This window comes from Odocoileus virginianus, chromosome 10 (genome assembly GCF_023699985.2).
Source record: "Odocoileus virginianus isolate 20LAN1187 ecotype Illinois chromosome 10, Ovbor_1.2, whole genome shotgun sequence".
In the NCBI taxonomy this organism is placed as follows: Eukaryota; Metazoa; Chordata; class Mammalia; order Artiodactyla; family Cervidae; genus Odocoileus; species Odocoileus virginianus.
This window is the reverse complement of record NC_069683.1, coordinates 28,426,945-28,451,430: the sequence shown is the minus strand read 5'-3', so window position 1 is coordinate 28,451,430 and position 24,486 is coordinate 28,426,945. Positions and strand designations below refer to the sequence as shown.

Sequence of the window (24,486 nt, the reverse complement as noted above, 5' to 3'; positions counted from 1 at the left end):
GAGATGTGTGAGAAAATTTTGGAAAATAGATCATATAATCCTAGGGAGGAAGATGGGCAAAAGAAGAAAACTTAACGTTTACTGAATGCCTACCATGTGTCAGGTACTTTACATATCCTATCTCACTGAGTCCTACCTCATAGACTTGTTACCATTAACAGTCTCCATCTACAATGTAAGTGGGACTCAGAGAGGTCAATGTCACTGAGCTAGTAAAAAGCAGGATGGGACCAATATTTCCAGACTGCTGTCCTGGTGGTTGTACCTTCTTTCGGGTCTCTATCTCACAGCCTCATTTCTTCTTCAGTGAGACAGAAGAGTATAGTGAAAAAGAATGGGCAAACCTGGATTTGATTTCCAGGACTCTACTATGTGGCTGTGTGGTTCTGACAAATCACTTAAACTCTGTGAGCCTAAATTTTCTCATCAGTCAAATGAAGATAATCCTAGTATCTCTGACAGTAAAGAGTTACCCTGAGGTTCAAATGAGATCTGAGAAAATATTTTACAGAGTGCTATATAATGCAATAGGTATTGCCATATTTATTATAGGTAATATCATCATCATTCCCTTTCCTGGGGGAAGATGACAGACAGTACAGTATTTTGAGCTTCTCTGCTTTATTAGAAGACTTCTGAAATAACTAGCAAAGGACTTAAAATATTTTTGAGAAAACTTCTGAGCTATTTGGCAGAATTGAGAAGTATGTCTTAAGGGGTCTTTTTATTCCCCTCATATCTTGCAAGAGAGCCAAACAAGATGCTCTCGAGCAGGGAAGTGAACAGGAAAGGACAGGATTAGAAAGTGATAATCCAGGATCCCTACCAGATCTCTTGATCAGCAGATCTTTTGTTGGAATCTTTACTACTCCAAGCAGATAATCTTTGAATGAATGGATACTGGTTATATCACTGGCTGTTAAACAAAAAAAAGGGAAATTAGTTGGTGGTTTATTGACTAACGGGCTTGTGTTATAATATAGCCATATGAGAACCCATTTACACTCAGTGAATTTCAGTGTTGGAAGATGCATTAGAGATCATCTTGCTCCAGTCAAATCTTGAATGCCTTCTAAATCATTTAAACTAAATCATTAAGTATGTGTATACCCACACTTAAATAACTTTACTTTGAAAAATTTAGGCATACAGAAAAGTTACAAGAATACTTATGAACTCCTATATATCCTTCACCTATATTCACCTGCTAACAACTTGACACATTTGCTTTACTTCTCTACATTCTCTTAAACACATGCAATACGTATTCTACATGTTTTTGCTATACCCTTTAGCAGTAAGTTGGAAACGCTATACCATTCAAAACAGAACTCTTTTTAATTGTGACTATGAGCTATTTGTCCTCACCTGATTTGGTATCTTCATGGTAAACAGCAAAAGTAACTTCTGCAAACTCTAACAGCTCTGCCAGGAAACATGCTTCTCCACTGCAGTGCTGGGTTACCAAGTTACATGAGAACTCACTGTGATGGGAGAACTCAGGGCAGAAGGAACAGGCCACAGGGCGGGTTTGGCGCTGTTCTCCCTTGGGCAGGAAGGACAGATGAGTGGTGACAAAGGCATTGACCCCGACTGTGGCACTAAACTGCAGAGCAGGTTCCTGCTCAGCCAAAGCCCTGCAGGGGAGAAGGGTAGGAATATCAGAAATGAGAAGGATGTAGTATCAGAAATCAGGAGACTGCCTAAGAAACATCACCATTCCCACGAGGCCATCAAGAACACTCACAGACCATGTGTTTCCTACCTAGGCTTTGGCAGTGCCACAGTGTGTCTTCTTAGTAATAGAGATGTCACAGCATACGTGTGTATGAAGGAGACAATCTTCATCTGCCTACTAGAGTGATACTACAAGGACATTCCACTGCTCTTGTCTGACTTCTTGCCCTTTTTTTTCCAAAGTGCAACACAGATCAGAAGGAGGACTTAAAAAAAACTGCCTGCCATCTAATCTGACTTTCCCCATGAGTTCCCAGAGAGAGAAACTACTGAATTTCTTATCTATTACTCAGTCTCTCTGAGATATGAGTACTGAAATTCTGAGTCCTATCTGTTAGTTCAGTTCAGTCGCTCAGTCGTGTCCGACTCTTTGTGACCCCATGGACTGCAGCACACCAGGCTTTCCCGCCCATCACCAACTCCTGCTTACTCAAACTCATGGCCATTGAGTCGAAGATGCCATCCAACCATCTCATCCTCTGTCGTCCCCTTCTCCTCCCACTTTCAATCTTTCCCAGCATCAGGGTCTTTTCCAACATGTCAGCTCTTCGCATCAGGTGGCCAAAGTATTGGAGTTTCACCTTCAACAACAGTCCTTCCAATGAACACCCAGGACTGATCTCCTTTAGGATGGACTGGCTGGATCTCCTTGCAGCCCAAGGGACTCCTCAAGAGTCTTCTCCAACACCATAGTTCAAAAGCATCAATTCTTCAGCACTCAACTTAGTTTACAGTTCAACTCTCACATCCATACATGACTACTGGAAAAACCACAGCTTTGACAAGACAGACCTTTGTTGGCAAAGTAATGTCTCTGCTTTTTAATATGTAAATTACATAGTAATTAATTTATTTAACACTATGTTTATGATTCTGACATAGGCTGGGTCTTACCCAGAACAGGTACTCCATTATATATGTTTCATGCCTCCATGGCTTTTGCACATGTTCTTCTCTTTGACTGGAATAATTTTCAGCTTTCTTGGGCATTTTGATTAACTCCTACTCTTCTTTCAAGACTCAGATTAAGATATTTTGAAGGGCCCTAAACGCTATGTTGAGCAAGCAGGTTGGACCTTATCCTGTGGACCACTACCCTAGAACGTAGTGAGTACCATATAGGGGGTTCAGAGAGTAAACTATACGGGCATAAGAAAAAAATTATTAAAATTTCTAGAATTGTTATTTCATATATTAAAGTTTTACTACTCTTAACAATATATATATTAGTACAGTAGTACAGGAAGATAACTCATCCATGAATTAAGTATCCACATGTTTGGAGAGTATGCTAATTTTTTTTAATAATAATAGGAATGTAGAATTAAAATTAGGAGACCGCTGTTAATGACAATGAGAAACCATCAGAAGTTTAACTATATGGTAGAACATGATTAAAAAACCATCCTGGTATCTTACTAACACTACGATGTTCTTGAGTGGTTACTGGAAAAGTCTATTTGGAGAATTCAGTGAGGAAAAGTATTAATTAGACTGAACATATTACCAGCTACTTTCACATCAGATCTCACATGACAGTAATCCCAATAGTTATTTAGCAACTATGAAGTTAAAGGTAAATATTCTGACTCTTAAATTGTTTAACAGGGACCAAATTAAGCAGCATTTGCATCTTTCTTGAATTCACATCCAAAGCTTGCTTCAGGATCACAATCTAGTTATTCTTTTTTAAAAAAATGTATTTATATTTATTTATTTGGCATGAAGAACTATGGACGGAGGTTTGTAACATTGTATAGGAGGCAGGGATCAAGACATCCAAGAAAAAGAAATGCAAAAAGGCAAAATAGTTGTCTGAGGAGGCCTTACAAACAGCTGTTAAAAGAAGAGAAGTGAAAGGCAAAGGAGAAAAGGAAAGATATACTCATTTGAATGCAGAGTTCCAAAGAATAGCAGGGAGAGATAAGAAAGCCTTCCTCAGTGATCAGTGGAAAGAAATAGGAGAAAACAATAGAATAGGGAAGACTAAAGATTTCTTCAAGAAAATTAGAGATACCAAGGGAACGTTTCATGCAAAGATGGGATCAATAAAGGATAGAAATGGTAGGGATCTAACAGAAGCAGAAGATATTAAGAGGTGGCAAGAATACACAGAAGAACAATACAAAAAATATCTTCATGATCCAGATAATCACGATGGTGTGATCACTCATCTAGAGCCAGACATCCTGGAACGTAAAGTAAAGTGGGCCTTAGGAAGCATCACAATGAACAAAGCTAGTGGAGGTGATGGAATTCCAGTTCAGCTATTTCAAATCCTAAAAGATGATGCTGGGAAAGTGCTGCACTCAATATGCCAGCAAATTTGGAAAACTCAGCAGTGGCCACAGGACTGGAAAAGGTCAGTTTTCATTCCAGTCCCAAAGAAAGGCAATGCCAAAGAATGCTCAAACTACCACACAATTGTACTCATCTCACACGCTAGCAAAGTAATGCTCAAAATTCTCCAAGTCAGGCTTCCAACAGTATGTGAACCATGAACTTCCAGATGTTCAAGCTGGTTTTAGAAAAGGGAGAGGAACCAGAGATCAAATTGCCAACATCTGCTGGATCTTCGAAAAAGCAAGAGAGTTCCAGAAAAAACATCTCTTTCTGCTTTATTGACTATGCCAAAGCCTTTGACTGTGTGGATCACAGCAAACTGTGGAAAATTCTGAAAGAGATGAGAATACCAGACCACCTAACCAGCCTCCTGAGAAATCTGTATGCAGGTCAGGAAGCAACAGTTAGAACTGGACATGGAAGAACAGACTGGTTCCAAATCAGGAAAGGAGTACGTCAAGGCTGTATACTGTCACCCTGCTTGTTTAACGTATATGCAGAGTACATCATGAGAAATGCTGGGCTGGAGGAAGCACAAGCTGGAATCAAGATTGCTAGGAGAAATATCAATAACCTGAAATATGCAGATGACACCACCCTATGGCAGAAAGCAAAGAACTAAAGAGCCTCTTGATGCAAGTGAAAGAGGAGAGTGAAAAAGTTGGCTTAAAGCTCAACATTCAGAAAACAAAGATCATGGCATCTGGTCCCATCACTTCATGACAAATGGATGGGGAAACCATGGAAACAGTGGCAGACTTTATTTTTTGGGGCTCCAAAATAACTGCAGATGGTGACTGCAGCCATGAAATTAAAAGATGCTTGCTCCTTGGAAGAAGTTATGACCAACCTAGGCAGCATATTAAAAAGCAGAGACATTCCTTTGCCAACAAAGGTCTGTCTAGTCAGAGCTGTGGTTTTTCCAGTAGTCATGTTTGGATGTGAGAGTTGGACTGTGAAGAAAGTTGAGCACCAAAGAATTGATGCTTTTGAACTGTGGTGTTGGAGAAGACTCTTGAGAGTTCCTTGGACTGCAAGGGGATCCAATCAGTCCTTCCTAATGAAATCAATACTGAATATTCATTGGAAGGACTGATGCTGAAGCTGAAACCCCAATACTTTGGCCATCTGATGTGAAGAACTGACTCATTTGAAAACACCCTGATGCTGGGAATGATTGAAGGTGGGGGAAGGGGACAACAGAGGATGAGATGGTTGGATGGCATCACCGACTCAATGTCCATGAGTCTGAGTAAACTCCGGAAATTGGTGATGGACAGGGAGGTCTGGCGTGCTGTGGTTCATGGTCTCAGAGTCAGACACCACTGAGCAACTACACTGAACTGATTTATTTAGCTCCACTGGGTCTTAGTCATGGCATATGGGCCCTTTATTTGCAGCATATGAACTCCTACTTGTGGTATACAGGATCCAAATCCCTGATAAGGGACTGAACCTGGGCCCCCTGGATTGGAAGCATGGAGTCTTAGCCATTGGACCACCAGGGAAGTCCCTAATTCTCCTTCTTAGCCGAGCACTTGTTATGTGCTGGAATAATGCTCTGTGGAGGGGGTACAGAGAAGAGTTCAGGCAGTGTGTGCATGCAGAGGAATTCACAGCCTAGTGGAGGAAAACTCATGTCTACAAGTAATGGAAACAGACTGCTATGTGCTGCAACATGAAGCTAATAGACAAGGACAAAGCACCAATTCTATCAACATGTAGGGAGAGATGGAGGAAGGCTGCAGAGCCTTGATGAAAATGGCAGTTTGTTTAGAGGACAAAATAAGGAAGAACATCCAAAGTAGAGAGAAGAATGAGCAATGCAGGCAAGAGAGGGCCATGCTGTTTATACAGAGAAACAGTATTTCAGGCAGAGAAAACAGCAAGGCAAAGGCCGTGAGGGGAAGAAGAGTAAGTGTGCATAAGCAATAAAACAGTCAGTGGCTGGAGTGAAGTGAGCAGAGCCGCAACTACTAGCAGGAGAGGAGGTCATAAAGATAACGGAGTCAGATCATGTGGGGTCTTACAGCCATTTAAAAGGCTCTGGCTTTTACTCTAAATGAGATGGAAAGGCATTTTAAGTGGGTTTTAAGTAGATGTGTGTCAAGATCTATTTAAGTTTTCATAAGCTCACTGGCTTCTGTACTGAGAACAGACTAAAGGGGAATGAGCCAGAAAAACAGAAGGTGGTACTCAGACTGAACATGAGACGACAGAGGCTCTGGACTAGTAATTGGTCTTGGCATGGTTGGAGGGCCTAGGTTCTGACCTGGGGTTAAGGGGTGAGTAGGGCAGAGGGCTTCCCTAGTGGCTCAGGTGGTAATCTGCCTACAACGGGGGAGGTCTGGGTTCGATCCCCAGGTCGGGAGGATCTCCTGGAGGAGGCAATGGCAACCCACTCCAGTATTCTTACCTGGAGAATCCCATGGACAGAGGAGCCTGGTGGGCTGCAGTCTATGGGCTTGTAAAGAGCCGGACATGACTTATGTGACTCTACATTAGCAGAGGACAAACTGCTGGACAAGGTCAAGGAACTAAGTTGCTAATAACAGTTAAAACAGCAACATTTGCAAATGGTTTATTCACTTATATTCCTACGTGCTTTCTTAAGAGAAAAAGAAAAGAGCAGGATTGTGGTTAATAAACTGAAGATTGTACCCAAGGAAGTTATATGTTATCTGAGCATCACAAATTATGTGGACTGCAGTGGAGAAAGGTTTGGTTTGAGAATTGCTTTTCTAAGGTGAACTTACTTGGCTGCTGCTTGCAAACCACAGGCTCTGATTATCTGGACTGAGATGGAGACAGTTCGGGCAGCGAGAACTCCCTCTGCTGTCCTTGGAGTACGCCTGTACCTTAGGCCCACATCCAGTAAACCTGAAGAATGAGGGTGAAAGGAAAAATCAAAAGGTTGGGTGAAATAATCTTCTGTTCTACCAATCCCTAAGTCCTAGTCAGGAAGGAAGGAAGAGATTAAACACTATAATCCTAACGAACAGTAAGGGGCCTCAGCAGTGAAACAATCTGTCTATGGTCAGAATCACATTATATTATTGTACTTTAGGATTAAAAAGCAGAATAGAAGTCACAATTTTCACTTTATATCTATGAAAACTATGGCTCAGAGATTCAACTGCTTGTCAAAAAATCACATAACTAACAGGCAGAATGTAATCCTAGTTATTTTTATAGAATTGAGATGGACTCTAATCTTGGTTTTTTTAAATCTTTAAAAGGTTTTTACACTCACACATTTCTATCACCCTCCTACTACCACCACCTGAAACACCTTCACATGCCATCTTTTAATAAAAATTCTCCTGGACTTCCCTGGTATTCCCGTGGCTGGGAATCTACTTGTCAATGCAGGGGACATGAGTTTGATCCCTGGTCCAGGAAGATTCCACGTGCTGCAGGGCAACTAAGCCCAAGTACTATAACTACTGAGCCCATGTGCCCTAGAGCCTAGGCTCTGCAACAAGAGGGCCCACACACCTTAACAAAGAGTAGCCCCCACTGGCTGAAACTAGAGAAAAAGTTCACATAGTAATGAAGACCCAGTGCAGCCAAAAATAAAAATAAACATTGTTTTTAAATTACTTAGTTTTGGTTGCACTGGGTCTCAGTTGCTGCCTGTGGACTTTCCCTAGTTGCAGAGAGTGGGGGCTCCTCTCAGTTACGGTGCGCAGGCGTCTCACTGCGGGGGCTTCCCTTGCTGCGCAGCACAGGCTCTAGGTTCACGGGCTTCAGCAGTTGCAGCACGTGGGCTCAGCAGTCCCAGCTCTTGAGCTCTACTTGCTCTGCAGCATGTGGAATCTTCCTGGACCAGGGATCAAACCTATAGCCCCTGCACTGGCAGCTGGATTCTTATCTATTGTGCCACCAGAGAAATCCCCAGGGAAAGCTTTAAGGAACAACAGAACAAGCTGATCAGTGAGGGTCAGGAGGAACAACTCAATCTTAATCAAACAAGATAAAGCCTTTTGTTTGGGCAGATCCTCTCCAGTAAGAGGGAAGAGTAACTTGATTTATGAGGCTCATTCTAGTTATTCATGATGTATTTGGAGGATCGGTCATCTTACTGGAACCAATAGGATAGAATTCAAAACTCTAGCTCTAACTAATCCCTTTTAACTTTAAATCCTGACTCTCTCTTCCCTCACAGGGAATTTCCAGTTCATGTTATTTTCTCCCAATCCTACATCATATTGCCTTGGAATAACAATTCTCTGAGTATACCTACATAATACTTGGGATTTGTGTCATGAGGGCTTGTCAAATGCTACTGAAGTTAAAGGCGAGATGAGACAAGCAATATTTATGTACATAGTCTAAATAACTATGAATTTTCTAAAATTATATTCAAAATTTGCAGTATGTATTCTACTCATTTTCTAAGAGAAGGTGCCTCAGTTTTCCCCAAATTCTTAAAAGGGTAAGTACCACAAAATGTGAAGAATCACTAATTTAGAGAGAAAAGGGATATTCACATATACTGCCTTTGAAAGGGAAAGGTAAATGTCTTAAATTACCTGATGATTGGCTCCTCAGTTCTTTCCTATTCTCAAACCTGGGGGTTAAAGGGAGATTAAAGGTCTGTATGCCCCCATCCTCACGGTGCTGCATGGTTACCAAGGCACAGATCCTCGATAATGGCAAAGTTCCTTTGGCAACCATCTGGTCTCTCACATTAGGATAATAGTATCTGTAAGCCACAAAAGCACAAGCTGTCAGCTGAAAGAATTAGGTGGACGAATGATTCAGTCTGTCCCAGGGGTAAGCTTTCAGTATCGAGTTTTCTTTGGAGCCTGATTGTTCTGTATTTGTGGTATGCAGCTGTGGTTGTGTCTGGCTAGATTTACTGCCCATAACCTGCAGAAGGAACCCCATAAATTATACTCTGTGTTCAAGACAAAGCCCAGCTTCTCACAGGTTTTTTGTTGAGGAATCAGCATCTGGCTTTGCCCTTTGGGAGTAGCCGCTCCTGACAACATCCATCCTGAAGCACAGGTGGCTCTGTGCCGTGAGTGGAATTATTATTTCACAAAGGCTAGTCTTCCGGTGATGGGAAAAACAGATTACAAGAAATGAGTCTAGAAGTGGAGAGACCAGTTAGGAGGGTATTACCATAGCTGAGGCATGATATAGCGAGGGCCTGAACAATGTAAGGCAAAAAGAGAAGCAGAAGAAAGGTGACTAATACATGTTAAGTGACAGCAGGAGATAAAAACGAAAAGTTCTCTTCCAAATGTAAGTAGTGGTTAGAAGCAAGAGATACAAACTGCTCCCTAAAGCCTAATAATTTAACAGATTATGGTAAAAGCTGGATAAGAGTCACTACCAAGCTCTTAAATAATATTAAACAGGGCACAAGGGGTCACTTTGCTTACTTGCAATTCAACCAGAGCTAATTAAGGGAAGGATGTTCTATGACTATGCACTTCTTTACTAGGCACAGGAATGGATTGTCCATACTGTACCTGCACCAGATTTCAAACTGGACTCCACCTCCAGGGACAAGCCCATGTGCAGAGAAGGCACTGAGCAGGAGCCTTTGCACTGGAACTTCAGCTGGCAACAGCAGAGAGTGACGGTGTTCACTGTTAAAGACGGGGTCTGGAACACAGAGTGTGGTTGCAGATCTGAAAGGCCTCAGGGTGATTCCTTTGGAAAAGAAAAGAAGTTCAGAGTAATTCAACACATCATCAAGTGTCTTAAATGTAGTAAGAGAGAATGTTAATATCCAGTATTATTCAATTTTATCCTCAAAATAGACTGTAGTCTGCCAGGCTTCTCTGTCTACGGAATTCTCCAGGCAAGAATACTGGAGTGGAGATACGTGCACCTCAATGTTCATCGCAGCACTGTTTATAATAGCCAGGACATGGAAGCAACCTAGATGCCCATCAGCAGACAAATGGATAAGGAAGCTGTGGTACATATACACCATGGAATATTACTCAGCCATTAAAAAGAATTCATTTGAATCAGTTCTAATGAGATGGATGAAACTGGAGCCCATTATACAGAGTGAACTAAGCCAGAAAGATAAAGAACATTACAGCATACTAACACATATATATGGAATTTAGAAAGATGGTAATGATAACCCTATATGCAAAACAGAAAAAGAGACACAGATGTACAGAACAGACTTTTGGACTCTGTGGGAGAAGGCGAGGGTGGGATGTTTTGAGAGAACAGCATCGAAACATGTATATTATCTATAGTGAAACAGATCACCAGGTTGGATGCATGAGACAAGTGCTCGGGCCTGGTGCATTGGGAAGACCCAGAAGGATTGGGTAGAGAAGGAGGTGGGAGGGAGGATCGGGATGGGGAATACATGTAAATCCATGGCTGATTCATATCAATGTATGACAAAAACTACTACAATACTGTAAACGAATTAGCCTCCAATTTAATAAAAATAAATGAAAAAAAAAAAAAAAAGAATACTGGAGTGGGTAGCCACTCCCTTCTCCAGGGGAAAAGAAAGCAGGTATTTCTCCTGCTACAGATGAGAGTATGGATACCTTGAGGTTACACAATCAATCTAAGGATCTTAGAGCTAGCAGGTCACAGACTTGGAACCGGAATCTGTATCTTCTGAGTGCATTACTCCTACCAAGGTCCATTTCCCTAGTAGCTATGGTCTCCTAAAATGCCATGATAATACAGAAGAGATTCCTTTGTTGGTGGAGAGTTGTGTGAGAGCTCCAGCACTTTATTTTCTTTACTTTCTTACCAGCACTTATTAATAAATTTAAAAACTATATATATAGCCATCTCAGCGAGTATGAAGTGGTAACTTGTGACTGTTTTGATCCTTATCTCCCAAGTGACTAATAATGTTAACCATCTTTTCATGTGCTTATTAGCCATTTCTATATAGAGGAGTGTCTATTCAGATCTTTTGCCCGTTTTTAAATTGGGTTGTCTTTTTATTACTGATTTGTTAAGAGTCTTTATATATCCTGGATACAAGTCCATTATTTGAACCTCAAAACCAATCCTGGCAGCACTTTCAGTTACTTAAGGACATGCTCAGAATAACAGAAAATTTGAGTCACCCAACTTGCTCATTCCCAGCTGCAATCAAACAAGGTGACACTTCGTCCTCTTGTTTGAGCTCTCAGAGATGACCAGAGGATAGACGCAGTAAGGGACAGTACAATGTACTGCAAGAGCTCTACATTAGGGCCAGGTGGACAGTGTTTAAATGCCAACCATGGCACTCGTTAGTGGGCTGGCCGCAGTCACTAACACTCTGAACCTTGCTTTCTCTTTTGTAAAATAAAGACACTAGAATCTACCACGGTAAGTTGCTTTAGGATTTAAGATTATGATCTATGTGAGATATGTTTATGTACATATTTCCGCTAGAAACAATGGTTCAGTATTCTCTTAATTTAGCGCTCTTGATGACCTTACAGAATATAATTTTGATGGATAATGAGAATCAACTGTATGTTAATAGATAAGAGTGAATAGGCTTGTAAATGATGTTAAATGAGACAAAATGTAAATGATTGATGGACTTAGGTAAAGGGTATACAGGAATTCTTTGTACTATTTTTGCAACTTTTCCATAAATTTGAAATCAAATCAAAATAAAATGTTGCAAGAAATAATTTAGGAAAAGCAAAAACTCAGGGTATCTCCTGCCTTGCTCAGGTAAGACTAGAAATACCGAGGAACACAAGACTCAGGAAGGAAGGAAAATCTCTCAGTATATTCAATCAAAGAGCCACACAAGAACGACAAGGCCTAATCTCCCAAACCTACCATTTTCAAGGAACTCAGGTCCTTTCAGCACATTGGACTGGGAGTCTTGAACTGGAAAGTAGTACTGGACATAACAATCTGCTTCTCCCCAGACTGTGGCCTGAAGAGGGGTGAGCCCTTTAACCTTGTCTACAAGGAGTTCAAAGTGGTGCTCCATCAGTCCATTTCCATGGTCCCCTGCCTATGAAATGAAACAGAGATGCCGGTGAGTTTTAAAGAGTAATTTGTATAGAGTGTTCACGCTCATTATCTGTACAGTCTGAGAAGAGATGAAGAACAGATACTTAATATTCATTGTGTATAAATCTCATGACTGCTCACTGTAATCAGATCAGGGAGCATTTACTCTTGACTGTGAGACTTGGTCAATATTAGGAAATCCATAAATGTAATCCAGTGCACTAATAGAGAAAGGAAAAAAGTGACTACCTCAATAAAGGCTGAAAGGGTATTTGATAAAATTTAATCAGATGTTTCTGATTCTTCATATGCTTAGAAGGCTATTTCCTTAACAGGATAAAGAACACATATTTGAAGCAGCTAAGTATTAATTATGTTAATTATTCTTTTTAATGACACTAGGAGTAACACAGAGTGTTTATTAGAGGAGAGGTAGTAAATATACTGCTACTGAAGGTACTTCTAATAACAATAATGTATTTATTACTTACTCTGAGCCTTGCACTTATTAGTATTAATTTGACATGCGTAGCCAGTAATAGTGGAACCAGGGTCTGAACTCAGGTAGAGTGACTCCACAGCCAGTGTTCTTTTCCTCAATTCCAGACAGCCTCAGCAGACACTAGCTAAGTGATTATTGGGAATACTCACCAAAGGGGAACTCAGGATTCAGATAAGGGTCAGACTGTATAATTTTTATGCGTTTAAGTGTCTAACTACTAATCCAAAATATGTGGAACAGAGATCGCATTGGGTCTTTGCCTTGGAATCTAAAAGCATGTCAGTGACAGCTGTTCAAAAAAGTTCCCTAGGGAAACAGAAAATTTGTACTTTGATTCTCTAGAGAAGAAGAGTACAGGCCAAAAAAAAAAAAAAAAAAAAAAAGCCCCTGAGGATAATAGCAGCTTCTTAATATAACCATGCAGTATTATAGTAATTCAGTTCTGCAGACACTGGACTGGATAAGAGACACTGAGTGCAGAAGCAGAAACAACTGTATTTGTGTTCCAAATCGGAAAAGGAGGACGTCAAGGCTGTGTATTGTCACCCTGCTTATTTAACTTATATGCAGAGTACATAATGAGAAACACTGGGCTGGATGAAGTACAAGCTGGAATCAAGATTGCTAGGAGAAATATCAATAACCTGAGATATGCAGATGATACCACCCTATGGCAGAAGGCAAAGAACCAAAGAGCCTCTTGATGAAAGTGAAAGAGAGTGAAAAAGCTGGCTTAAAGCTCAACATTCAGAAAACGAAGATCATGGTATCTGGTCCCATCACTTCATGGCAAATAGATGGGGAAACAGTAGAAACAGTGGCAGACGTTATTTTTGTGGGCTCCAAAATAACTGCAAATGGTGACTGAAGCCATGAAATTAAAAGATGCTTGCTCCTTGGAAGAAAAGTTATGACCAACCTAGGCAGCATATTAAAAAGCAGAGACAATCCTTTGCCAACAAAGATCGGTCTAGTCAGAGCTGTGGTTTTTCCAGTAGCCATGTATGGATGTGAGAGTTCGACTATAAAGAAAGTTGAGCACCGAAGAATTGTTGCTTTTGAACTGCGGTGTTGGAGAAGACTCTTGAGAGTCCCTTAGACAGCAAGGGAATCCAACCAGTCCATCCTAAAGGAAATCCATCCTGAATATTCATTGGAAGGACTGATGCTGAAGCTGAAACTCCAATACTTTGGCCATCTGATGCAAAGAACTGACTCACTGGAAAAGACCCTGATGCTGGGAAAGACTGAAGGTGGGAGGAGAAGGGGACGACAGAGGATGAGATGGTTGGATGGCATCACTGACTTAATGGACACGAGTTTGTGTAAGCTCTGGGAGCTGGTGATAAGACAGGAAAGCCTGGCATGCTGCAGTCCATGGGGTTGCAAAGAGTCAGACACGACTGAGCGACTGAACTGAAATGAATCTTTTAAGGACTTCTTTTGTGTTCACAGTAACATTTTTTAACCTTCGGTATGAAATTTAACAAAATCTAAGTTTACATTGCAACGTGAGCATGACGTAACACCTAAAAAAGACTTGGGAATATTAAAGAGATGAGCTTTATTTGTGCTTTTATGTCATTTTTAAATTAACTCCCCTCACTATTATCTACTGATAGACATGAATATAAAATAGAAAAAGTTCAGAGTTCATAACAAATAAACAATAGCCTACTAACAGATATTGTCCTAATAGTTCTTTCTCTGCTAGAGGCAACCAATTTGTCATTTAGATTCAGATTAAAAAACATAACATACAGTGGAGACTGAGATTTGGCTATTCTAGTAAAGACATCAAATGTAAGATACAGGAGGACATGATATAGTGGACTTAAGAGTCAGAAGACCTGCATCTGAACACCAATTTTCCCATTCTCAGCTACGTGACCCTGGATCAGTAATATAAACTCTATTTCTATTTCAATACCTAAAAAAGAGAATGACAATGACCTACCTCATGTATAAGGGAATAAACACAATAAAGTATGTCAATGTGCTTTCTTAACTGAACAACTGTACAGAACAAATTACTTTTAAGTTATGAGTAGAAAGTTAAGAATGTCACTTGAAAACTTTGCAACATGGATTTGGTCAAGAAACAGAATATTTTGCCAGTTTACATTTAGGATCACTCTTCACTCCATCCCCATTTTCTCCCCCAGATTACCTTTTCTTTTTTTCCACTGTTTTTTTTTTTTAGGGCAGATTTAGGTTCACTCCAATTATCAAAGCATCACCTTGTAAGCCTTAAAATAAGCTTATGTTTTTTCTAAACAATCAAGTATTTGGTCACTACCATAGCAACAGATGCTACAGACGGCTGGTCCAGGAAATGGGCTGGCCTGGGGTTGAAGGGAGTAACTGTTCCTTCTTCATTCTTTAATCTTTGTAGTGCTATTATCTGATCTGAAGAGCCCATAGCCAAAAAGACTCGAAGACTCCCATTTTGGTGGCCTGAGAACACGTCAATCACAGGCATGTAGCTGTCGACAGCAACAACTGGATACCGAGCATCAAGCAGCAGGCGAGAAACCTTGGGATCTCTATAAGAAAGAGAAATTGTGCATGAACAAACAACAGTCATCAATCACATCATAGAGTTGCTTCATTTTTTACTTGTTTTCTCAGTTTGTTAAAAATGGACCTACAACTAGACAAGTAATGGTGGTTCGAAAAAATAGGATTCTATCCATAATCCATCAAGTAAAAATGACAGGCAGATAAGCTCCAAAAGCAGCAATTTGAGGGGGAAGGGATGTGTCTAACTTATCTCTGTATCATCATGGCCCCAAGGGTTGCTGAAAAGAATATTTTAGAGGTAGGCAGTGGTCAACTAGAAAAAGTATATAAATTTTGGAGTCCAGCAGATAAGTTTTGAGTAATATTACAAATAATATCTGCTAATTTACTGTGTACTTACTATGTCATAAGCACTTTAGTTCCTTTAATCCTTCTAACATGGCAAAGGTTGCTATTCTTCACTATTTACAGATGAGAAAAAAAGTCTAAATGCTCTTCATTACCATGCTGAATCTTACATCTGCCTCTTACTTGCTGTATGACTAAGTAATCAGTATAACTTTTGAAAGTGTTTCCACATCTGTAAACTGTAGGTAAGAAAACCTGCATCAAAGGGCTGCTGTTAGGACTAAACTGAGATAACTAATATAAAATGCCAACCTGATAAGTGCTTAGTAATTGATAGCTATTACTGTTCTACACGCTCAGCAATGAAAGGGGTCTAAGGAAATGAAAAAGAAAGGGGAATATCAGATCAGTCTAATACCACAACAAAAAAGGGGAAAAAGCCAAACGCCTTCAGCTGACAACGACATCCATGATTCCAGCAGAACTCCTTAGCCTGACCAGGCTTCCCAATGTTACCATCATGTAAGTACTAGACTGTTCACTGGAGGCTCATTCCTCTATTTACTCACTGGATCCTCACAACTGCTCCAAGAGGGAGGTAGGATATCTGTCATCACCCTCATTTTACAGATGATAAAAAGAAAGCCAGAAAGGCTGACATCTCCAAGTTAAATGATAAGCTTCCTCATTTGTAAAATGGGGATAATGATAATACTTCCTGGGTTATAGAAAGGCTCATGTGAGACACTACCCACAACAGTGCCCTTTGCAAAGTGTAAGGTGCAGCCTTTAAAACACAGAACCATTAGAAGGTTGTTAGGAAAGAGGTCAGTTCTAGCATAATTAAAAATCAATACCTTGAAACAAAAACTGAACAGTTTGTACTGAGGATGGAAATGATTTTCAGATAAATTAATATCCCATCTAAGTTTGAGTAGTGATAAATGAGGTATAGCAATCAAATCTGAAGGTCTAAAAGACAATGCTCACTATAGAAATCTTGTAAATGGTTGATGCAAACAATACTAACTAAAGTTTGTGACAGAGATAAACCATCAGTTCTGTGAGGTGATAAACTTTGGCAGCTGAGCTTCTTGGTGAGGGGAGTGGACTAGAGAGCCAGATTTCTGGGTTCTAATCCTGGTTCCACTACTTTAATACATATTGCAAATTATTTAACTTTCCTGTGCCTCTGTTACCTCATTTGAAAACAGGGGAAATAAAATTTATCTGCCTCAGAGGACTGTTGTGAGGATTAAAGGACTTGATGTATGTAAGGTTCTTACCATAGGGCCTGAAACATGGAAAGCAGTATCTGTATGATTGCTATAACCTAGGAGAAAGAGCAGCAAATGTAGTGAAATTGAGAAAAATCCTCCAAGGAATTATTGGGTTGGAAATGTTTGCAAACTGCAAATACTCCTATTCAAGTCCATACAAAGTTAAAAATGTAAAAAAAGAATACTTCAAAAGGTCCTATTTACTTGAATGACATGTAAAACTGATGGAGGGGGAGTTTCACCAGCCCGAGAAGCTTGTCCTGTCCTGGGCTCCGCACCTTGTTCCAAGTTTCAATTATCATCACATTGTTCTTAAGCCTTTCCAGACATTTGGAAGACAGAGAGACAGGAATCACCTGGGGAGAGGGACAACCAAAAAACAAAACAAAACAAAACCCCACATCTGAGACAAAGTATTAACTCATACTTTTATTCAACAAGCATTTACGAAAAGCCTATTTGCCACGCACAGGGCTAGGAGCTGAAAACATCAAAATAAAACCCACTCTGTATCCTCAGTCTAAAGCCATAGCCTTGTTTAGAGACAAACACACAAAGGCCAAATACAAAACAGCATGAATTCTCTGATGACAAAGCTCATCTAAATACGGCTCCTGGGGCACAGTTGGGAAAAGAGGATATTTAGAAAACTGCAGGGAGTTGAGCACAGCTGGACTATCTAGTGTGCAGAGAAGAGGACACTGGAGAAGTACAGGCAGGGTCTTATAGTCCAAATTAGGATTCGAATTCTAGCCTGAAGGCTATGGGGAATCACTGAAATATTTTAAGCAGGGAAGTAAAATATTCAGGTTAGTGTTTTAGAAAGATCATGACTGTTGGTACACAGGGGAAGGAATGGACAAGGAGAGACAAACAGGTAGGACAGTCGGAGAGCTATTTGGAACAGGAACGAGGGCCTGAGTGAAAGCGGTGACAATGGAGGAGAGATGAGTTATTCCAGAGATAATTAAGTTTGTAGCATCTACTGGACTTGGTAAGTCATTATGTAAGAAAGACTCAAGGTCAACTTCTAGGTTCTGCTTGGGTTTCTAAGTGAATTATAACATGAATTAGGGCAGAGAGGAGGAAGAGGAACAGACTTGGAAGGAAAAATAAATTCAGATTTGAATACATCTGAATTACTTTTCCATTTACACAACTTTATTGAATACCTGCAATTTGCCAGGGGATGTGTTAGGTGCCAAGAGGAAAGGGCTCTTGAGAGATCTAGGTGGTGATGACCAGAAGGCAGTTAGACACAGAGATCTGGAACTAGAGGGAAATGCCTGGCCTACAAAGAAGTGTGGATTTGGAAGTCATCTTCACATAAATGAAGCTATGGGAGTAGATGAGGCGACCATGGGGAAAAGAGGGTTGGTTTGGAGAATGCTAAGCATATAGTAATGAACAGGGATACTAATAATTAAAAGTAGGAGACAGGGAGAAGTGCTGGGGTCACAATCCTTTTCCTAGTTTTCCTACTAGCTCAATGACGGAAAAAGAACAGTTGTTGAGTCAGAAGGAAAATAAGAGGAGAGAATCACAAAAATCAAGGGAGGAAACAATTTAAACAGCATCAAATTCTACTGAGAAATCAAGTAAGATGAGTATTTAAATCAGCAGAGAAATAAATGAGTCTAAGGAAAAATAAATAATGAGAATGGAAACAGAAAAGAAAACAGTTTAACTGATCAAAGTCCTAGAGGAAACAAAGAAATAGAACTCGGAATTCAGGGAAAAGAAATAGCAGGAAACCATATAAACAGAACAGAAAGAAAGAAAGACACAAATTGTTTTAAAACGTTGGCAATGTCTTTTCCTCCTCCCATCCAATACTGGGATTGGATCTGCACACCAGATAATTATAAAAGTCCCCCCAGTCTGAACATTCTCTATTTCCTTTACAATGTAATTATGATCTGGGAAACATATTTCTCTTCCTTCCCCAACTCCCATCTTCATCCTTAATGCATATGGAACATTAAGACATGTACAAAGTTACCTGAGAAAAGTTAAAGACTGGTTTTGTTGTGCCCCATGCAATGACAGATCTGGTGACTTCTTCTGTGCTGAAGAGTTTGCAATTTAAATAAATATTACTTGATGGTTGTTTCTCAGATTCTCCAGTAACAAAATCTTTTCCATCTGGCACCATCAATAGCACATGCAATAGCAAAGCACTCTCTTTTGTTGACCCACTCATCTCATTTACCAAATCATGAGAGGCTGGTGCTGCCATGAAGGTTGAAGAATTTGGTATGTAAGGGCTAGGTGACTTTGGGGTGGGGAGCATCAAATTTTGCATTTTCTTTACAGTTTCTTCATGACTTTGATTTAGGATCTGTGGATTTTTGGTACAAGTAACATCTTGAATAGTTTCTGGCAGTGTCTTATCTGGATTTGTAAGAGCACTAAGTGGGGTATGTTGGGTATTGCTACTCAACTTTGTATTGACACCAGTGAAATCCTTGTTATCTAAAACAAGCTCCACAGTTACCTAGAAAACATTAAAGGAAGAAAGTTAATAGGGATATCTTCTAGAATCGGAATCAGAATTTTGGAGCTAGAAGCAGCATCAGATTGTTAGGATATAATTAATTCATACTCAAATATCGCAATAGTAAGAACACTAATAGACTGCCTTACCTTACTAGGATTAAGAAAAGCTAAGCAGATAATTCATCAATAACACAAGATGAGCCTACAACACCATTTTGTGCCAGAAAAAAAGGGAAGTGCTCAGAAAAGAATGGAGACATACTGAAAGGACAGAATTCAGTGGAAGGGGCTCCCACTGGACAAATATAGGACAATCTGAGTTTCCAAATGAATAATAATAGTAGTGGGTTATAAGCTTTTGAATGTCAGAATCCATGAGTCCATATGACTGTCAACAAACAAGGGAGAAGGTTCAACTTTTCTGTGTAGAATGATGATTAATAAATGCACAGGGAGTGGGGGAGTCAAATGGTGACGTTAGAAAACCATATAAAACCATATCCTTTCAATTATCACAGTAGTAAGTCATTCAGATAAACCCCAAATGGAGGACTGTACAAAGTAACTGGCTTTACTTTTTTTTTTAAACATAATTAAGATTTATACAATTTTCACACAACAGTAGGTTACAAATTCTATTCATGCTCTCCCATAGACTATAAATTAGGAGACACTGCAACATATCCAGGGACATAAAACAAGGTGCAAAAATTTCATGGTCTAAAGGTACTGAAATCAAACGTTCTCTTATCACTGTGTCATTATATTAGAAATCAATAGCAAAAGATATCTGAAAATAACCCACATATTTTCAAGTGTAATGTGACACTTACCAAGAGAGATCTTTGACTTAGGCACCAAAAGCCTCATCAAAAGTAATAAAGTATCTTTATTACTGGGGAAAAAAAAACCCCGAAAACTATACAGAGGATGATTGCAGAGAAGAAAGCATTTAAATGAGAAATTAATATCGAAATGAGAATTTATTATTAACAATACTTTAAACAAAAGCCCATTATTTGGAAATGAAATTTCCACTTTTAAAGGCTGGGTGTATCTAAGAAGCCATAACAAGGAAAATCAGATGGCCTTACTTTCAAAAACAGTAATCAGATGGCCTTACTTTCAAAAACAGTAAAGTACTAAAAGACAAAGAAGAGCAGCACAACTGTTTCAGACTAAAGGAAATTAGAGAGATACAACATTTAAATGCAACAAATGTTTGGTTCTTGAGTCTGAAATACACACCCAAGTAGTATTTCTAACACAGTTTCACTTATTAATGACTGTTAATGGCCTAGAATCAAACCCTACCTATTTGCTATGCAAATAAGACCATTATGTAAATTGAGGTTAGTTAATTGTTTAAAGGTTCTTCCCTTCTTCGGAATCAGCTACCCTATCTTACATATCATGTAAGACATGCAAGCTCTCTTACATATTATATGAATAAAGCTAATAAGCAAAATTTAATTCATTATAAATAAATAAATGTAGCAGATGATCCTGGACTGGAAAAAAATGCTACAAAGGGAAGTATTGGTACAGCTGGTGAAATCTGAGTATGGACTATAGATAGAATATAGTATTGCTGTTAAACTGATCTTTATTACTGTACAGTATTATGTATGATTCTGCCTTTGTTATTAGGAAGTGAAGTGAAAGTCGTTCAGTTATGTCCGACTCCTTGCAACCTCATGGACTATACAGTCCATGGAATTCTCTAGGACAGAATACTGGAGTGGGTAGCTATTCCCTTCTCCAGAAGATCTTCCCAACCCAGGGATCGAACCCAGGTCCCCTGCACTGCAGGAGGGAGTCCTTACCAGCTGAGCCACCAGGCAAGCCCAAGAATAACAATCTTCCTAATTGTTATTAGGAAAAACACACAGAATTCAGGGAGAAAGGTTTAATGTCTATAACATAGTCTCAAATAGTTCAGAAAGAAATTGTATATGTGTACAGAGACAGAGAGTGGGGAAGGAGACAAAAAGAGAGAGAGAAGAGGTGGATAATTATAAAGCAAACATGAAGAATAATTGCTGAGTTCAGGTAATAAGGGTATATGAGTTCTCTGTACTATTTTTTGTAATTTTTCTCTAAGTTTGAAGTTATTTTTCAAAGTTTAAAAATGTTAAAAAGTAATAAAGGATGTGGGATAAATGAAGAATGAAAATGGTCACTATTTTATGAGACTGAATTACTAGAGACAATGGGGACTTGTACCTTTCATTTGAAATCCACAGCAAAATTCTTTTCCTCTATTGAATATAGACAGCAATCTATCTAGAACAGTACTTCTCTCAACAAAGCCAGGATAGAAACAATTTCCAGTCCATCAGTTCTATTTATTACTCCTTTCTGATTGTAAACCTTACAGTCCAGAATGGACTAAGAAAGCAAAAAAATAAGACTTTGGTAGGGGAAGAATAATGTTATATTGATTTTTTTCATTGATAAGTGAAACAAGTCTTTAAACAGTATTTATTACTAAGGAGGCCAGAAAGAGGGCAGAGAGGGCTTCCAAGGAGAAGAAGCACGAAAATCAAGAACAAAAGCATGAATGCATAAGCCAGCATGACACCTTGGCAATCCTTTACATAGTATGACATGGCTATTGGTAGGGAAGCTGTGAGAGAGATAGCTGCAGTGGTCTGCTGGGGTCATACGATGGGCCCTTTTATCCTGTGGGTGATAAGGAGCCATGGATATGTTTTAAGCACGGCTGTGATGATTTCAAAAGCCCACCAGGACAACAGGACAAAGCTATATTGAAGCCACACATTCAAATTCTTCCACCTAATGGGAATGTAAATTGGTGTAGCCACTGTGGAAAACTGTATGGAAGTGTCTCAGAAAACTAAAAATAGAACTATCATATGATCCAGCAATTTCACTCCTGGATACATATATGAAAGAAACAAAAACACTAATTTGAAAAAATACATCTACCCCAATGATACCAGCATTATTTACAATTACCAAGATATGAATGAAACCTAAGTATCCAACACAGATGAATGAATAATGAAGATGGTGTATATACAATGGAATACTACTCAATCACAAAAAAGAATAAAAATCTTGCCATTTGCAAAAACATGGGTGGTCTTGGAGGGTATTATGCCAAGGGAAATAAGTCAGACAGAGAAAGACAAATACTGTATCACTTATACGTGGACTCTAAAAATGCAATAAACTTGTGAATATAACAAAAAATAAACAGACTCACAGATGCAGAGAACAAATTAGTGGTGGGGAGACAGATGGGGCAAAAACAAAACAGAGGCAGCAGATTAAGAGGCACAAACTACTATGTACAATGTAAAATAAGCAACAAGGATATACTGTGCAGTTCAGGGAATATAGTCAATATTTTATAATAACTATAAATGGAATATAACCTTTAAAAATCATGAATCACTATACTGTACCCCCATAACTTATATTGCACATCAGCTATACTTCAATTAAAGAAATGATTAGGGTAAGCTGTAAAAAAAAAAAAAATTTCTTCCACCTAAGAAACTGATGCTTCTGAATAAAAGGAAAGAACTCTCGCTCTGACGAATTACATTCAGCATCCAGACACAAACTCAGTCACTTCTCTCCTTGTTCACTGCCACTACTCTAATCCTAACCATCAATCATTTCTTCTCTGGATGCAATAGATTCCCTATTTTCCCTCCTGTACCCTACAATATTCTCCACAGGGCCATCTTTTAAAATGTAAATCAGGTATTACTTTCATGTTTGTTTCAATATTCTTCTTGGCTCTAAAGATAAAATTAAGACCTTTACTCTTACTACAAAGCTCTGAACAATATGACTCCTGCCTGTCTAGCCAATCTCCCATTTGGCTCACTGTCGTGTGGAAACATTCTGACCGCTGATGAAGTCAAGGCCACTCTCACTTTAGGGTCTTCGCATGTGCCATTCTTTTCTCTGGAATGATCTTCCTCGGCAGTCTCTTCCTCTCATTCTTCAATTATCACCTAAGTGTCACCTCCTTGGAGACATCTTTCCATCTTCTATTTCCTCCCAAGTACTTACTGTCATATGTGCGTGCACGCTAACTTGCTTCAGTTGTGTTCGACTCTTTGCAACCCCATGGACTGTAGCCCGCCAGGCTCCTCTGTCCATGAGATTCTCCAGGCAAGAATACTGGAGTGGGTTGCCATGCCCTCCTCCAGGGGATCACAGCACACTCTTCAGCTCCTTCGCAGAACTTGTGTTATCCTATTTTAACATAAGCTGCAAAAGTTAAGATGCTGGTCTTCTCGTTCACTGCTACATTCTCAGGCCCAGCCAGTAACACATGCTCCATAAATACTTGACTCCCTGAATGTGTATATACCCACCTTGATGGGGCCAAGAGGAGTCTGACCTTTCTCCTGTTGTACTGGAAGCTGGTCACTGAAACAAAGCAGCTCAGACAGCATGACAGCTCGTAAAGGAAGTGATGCGGAACCAATGACTTCAGGCTGAGAAAAGAAGGAAAGAAAAAGTCTGGGTTAAATTAAAGAGGAGCCACAGGGACTAAAAATGACAACATATGATGACTTTATAAGGAATCCATGCTTTATGAAGTCAATAGCTTAATTATTTGACTGAAGCAACTCTTAAGTGGGAGCCCATATTCTGCCACTGTAGTCTCCCTTTTGGGTTTCACCACCTCTCCATGAAAGATTAGAAAGGGTTTCAGGAGTCAGAAAGAAGTTAGGAGATTATTTTTTTCTCTTTTTAAGAGTTAGTTCTTATAAAAAATGTTTAATTTCACTCTTAAAAAGTGCAATTAAGATGATACAAATGTTTGTCATTAAAACTAAGAAAACTATAAAATATACCCAATACTGTCAAGGTTATGGAGAAACAGAGGCTGTCATGTGCCTAAAGTTGGGAATATAAACTGGCAGCATCACTTCTGAAAGCAAATTTAGCAAAAAATAGTAAAAAGCTTTTAATATTCATATTCTTTGGCCCAGTAATTTCACTTCTGGAAATTAATACTGAATAACAATATTTAATAATTTTATATGCAAATGCATATTTTAAGTTACAATAAGAAATGATTAAATTTTCAATAATCAGGAATTATTCGTTATACCACATTCCTAGAATGGAATACACAGCTGTTACAATAATTTTTACTAAAATTTGAAATAATATGAACAATTTTTGTTATGTTTATGAGAAATAGGGTATTAAGTTTTATACATATAGTAAAACCTTCACATACTTATAAAATTATATGGAAGAGTAAATATATATTTTTGAAAAAAA

At 39.2% G+C, this 24,486-nt stretch overlaps 1 protein-coding gene across 8 annotated transcripts in view; it reads right to left on the bottom strand.

Annotated features, from left to right (window-relative positions):
• The window catches only part of C2CD3 (C2 domain containing 3 centriole elongation regulator), a 123,964-nt gene that overhangs the window by 58,562 nt on the left and 40,916 nt on the right, over window positions 1-24,486 (bottom strand). For all 8 annotated transcript variants that reach the window (XR_002311300.2, XM_070473260.1, XM_070473262.1 and 5 more), the window contains 10 exons: window positions 23,565-23,687; window positions 18,707-19,201; window positions 16,909-17,060; window positions 14,853-15,099; window positions 11,872-12,052; window positions 9,564-9,747; window positions 8,616-8,788; window positions 6,837-6,960; window positions 1,369-1,637; window positions 827-916 (listed from right to left, as the gene is read on the bottom strand). Coding sequence is in view for 7 of the 8 variants with exons in the window: in XM_070473260.1 (XP_070329361.1) it covers window positions 827-916; window positions 1,369-1,637; window positions 6,837-6,960; window positions 8,616-8,788; window positions 9,564-9,747; window positions 11,872-12,052; window positions 14,853-15,099; window positions 16,909-17,060; window positions 18,707-19,201; window positions 23,565-23,687 (2,038 nt within the window). In the remaining variant the exon portion in view is untranslated. The remainder of the gene's footprint in view (window positions 1-826; window positions 917-1,368; window positions 1,638-6,836; window positions 6,961-8,615; window positions 8,789-9,563; window positions 9,748-11,871; window positions 12,053-14,852; window positions 15,100-16,908; window positions 17,061-18,706; window positions 19,202-23,564; window positions 23,688-24,486) is intronic.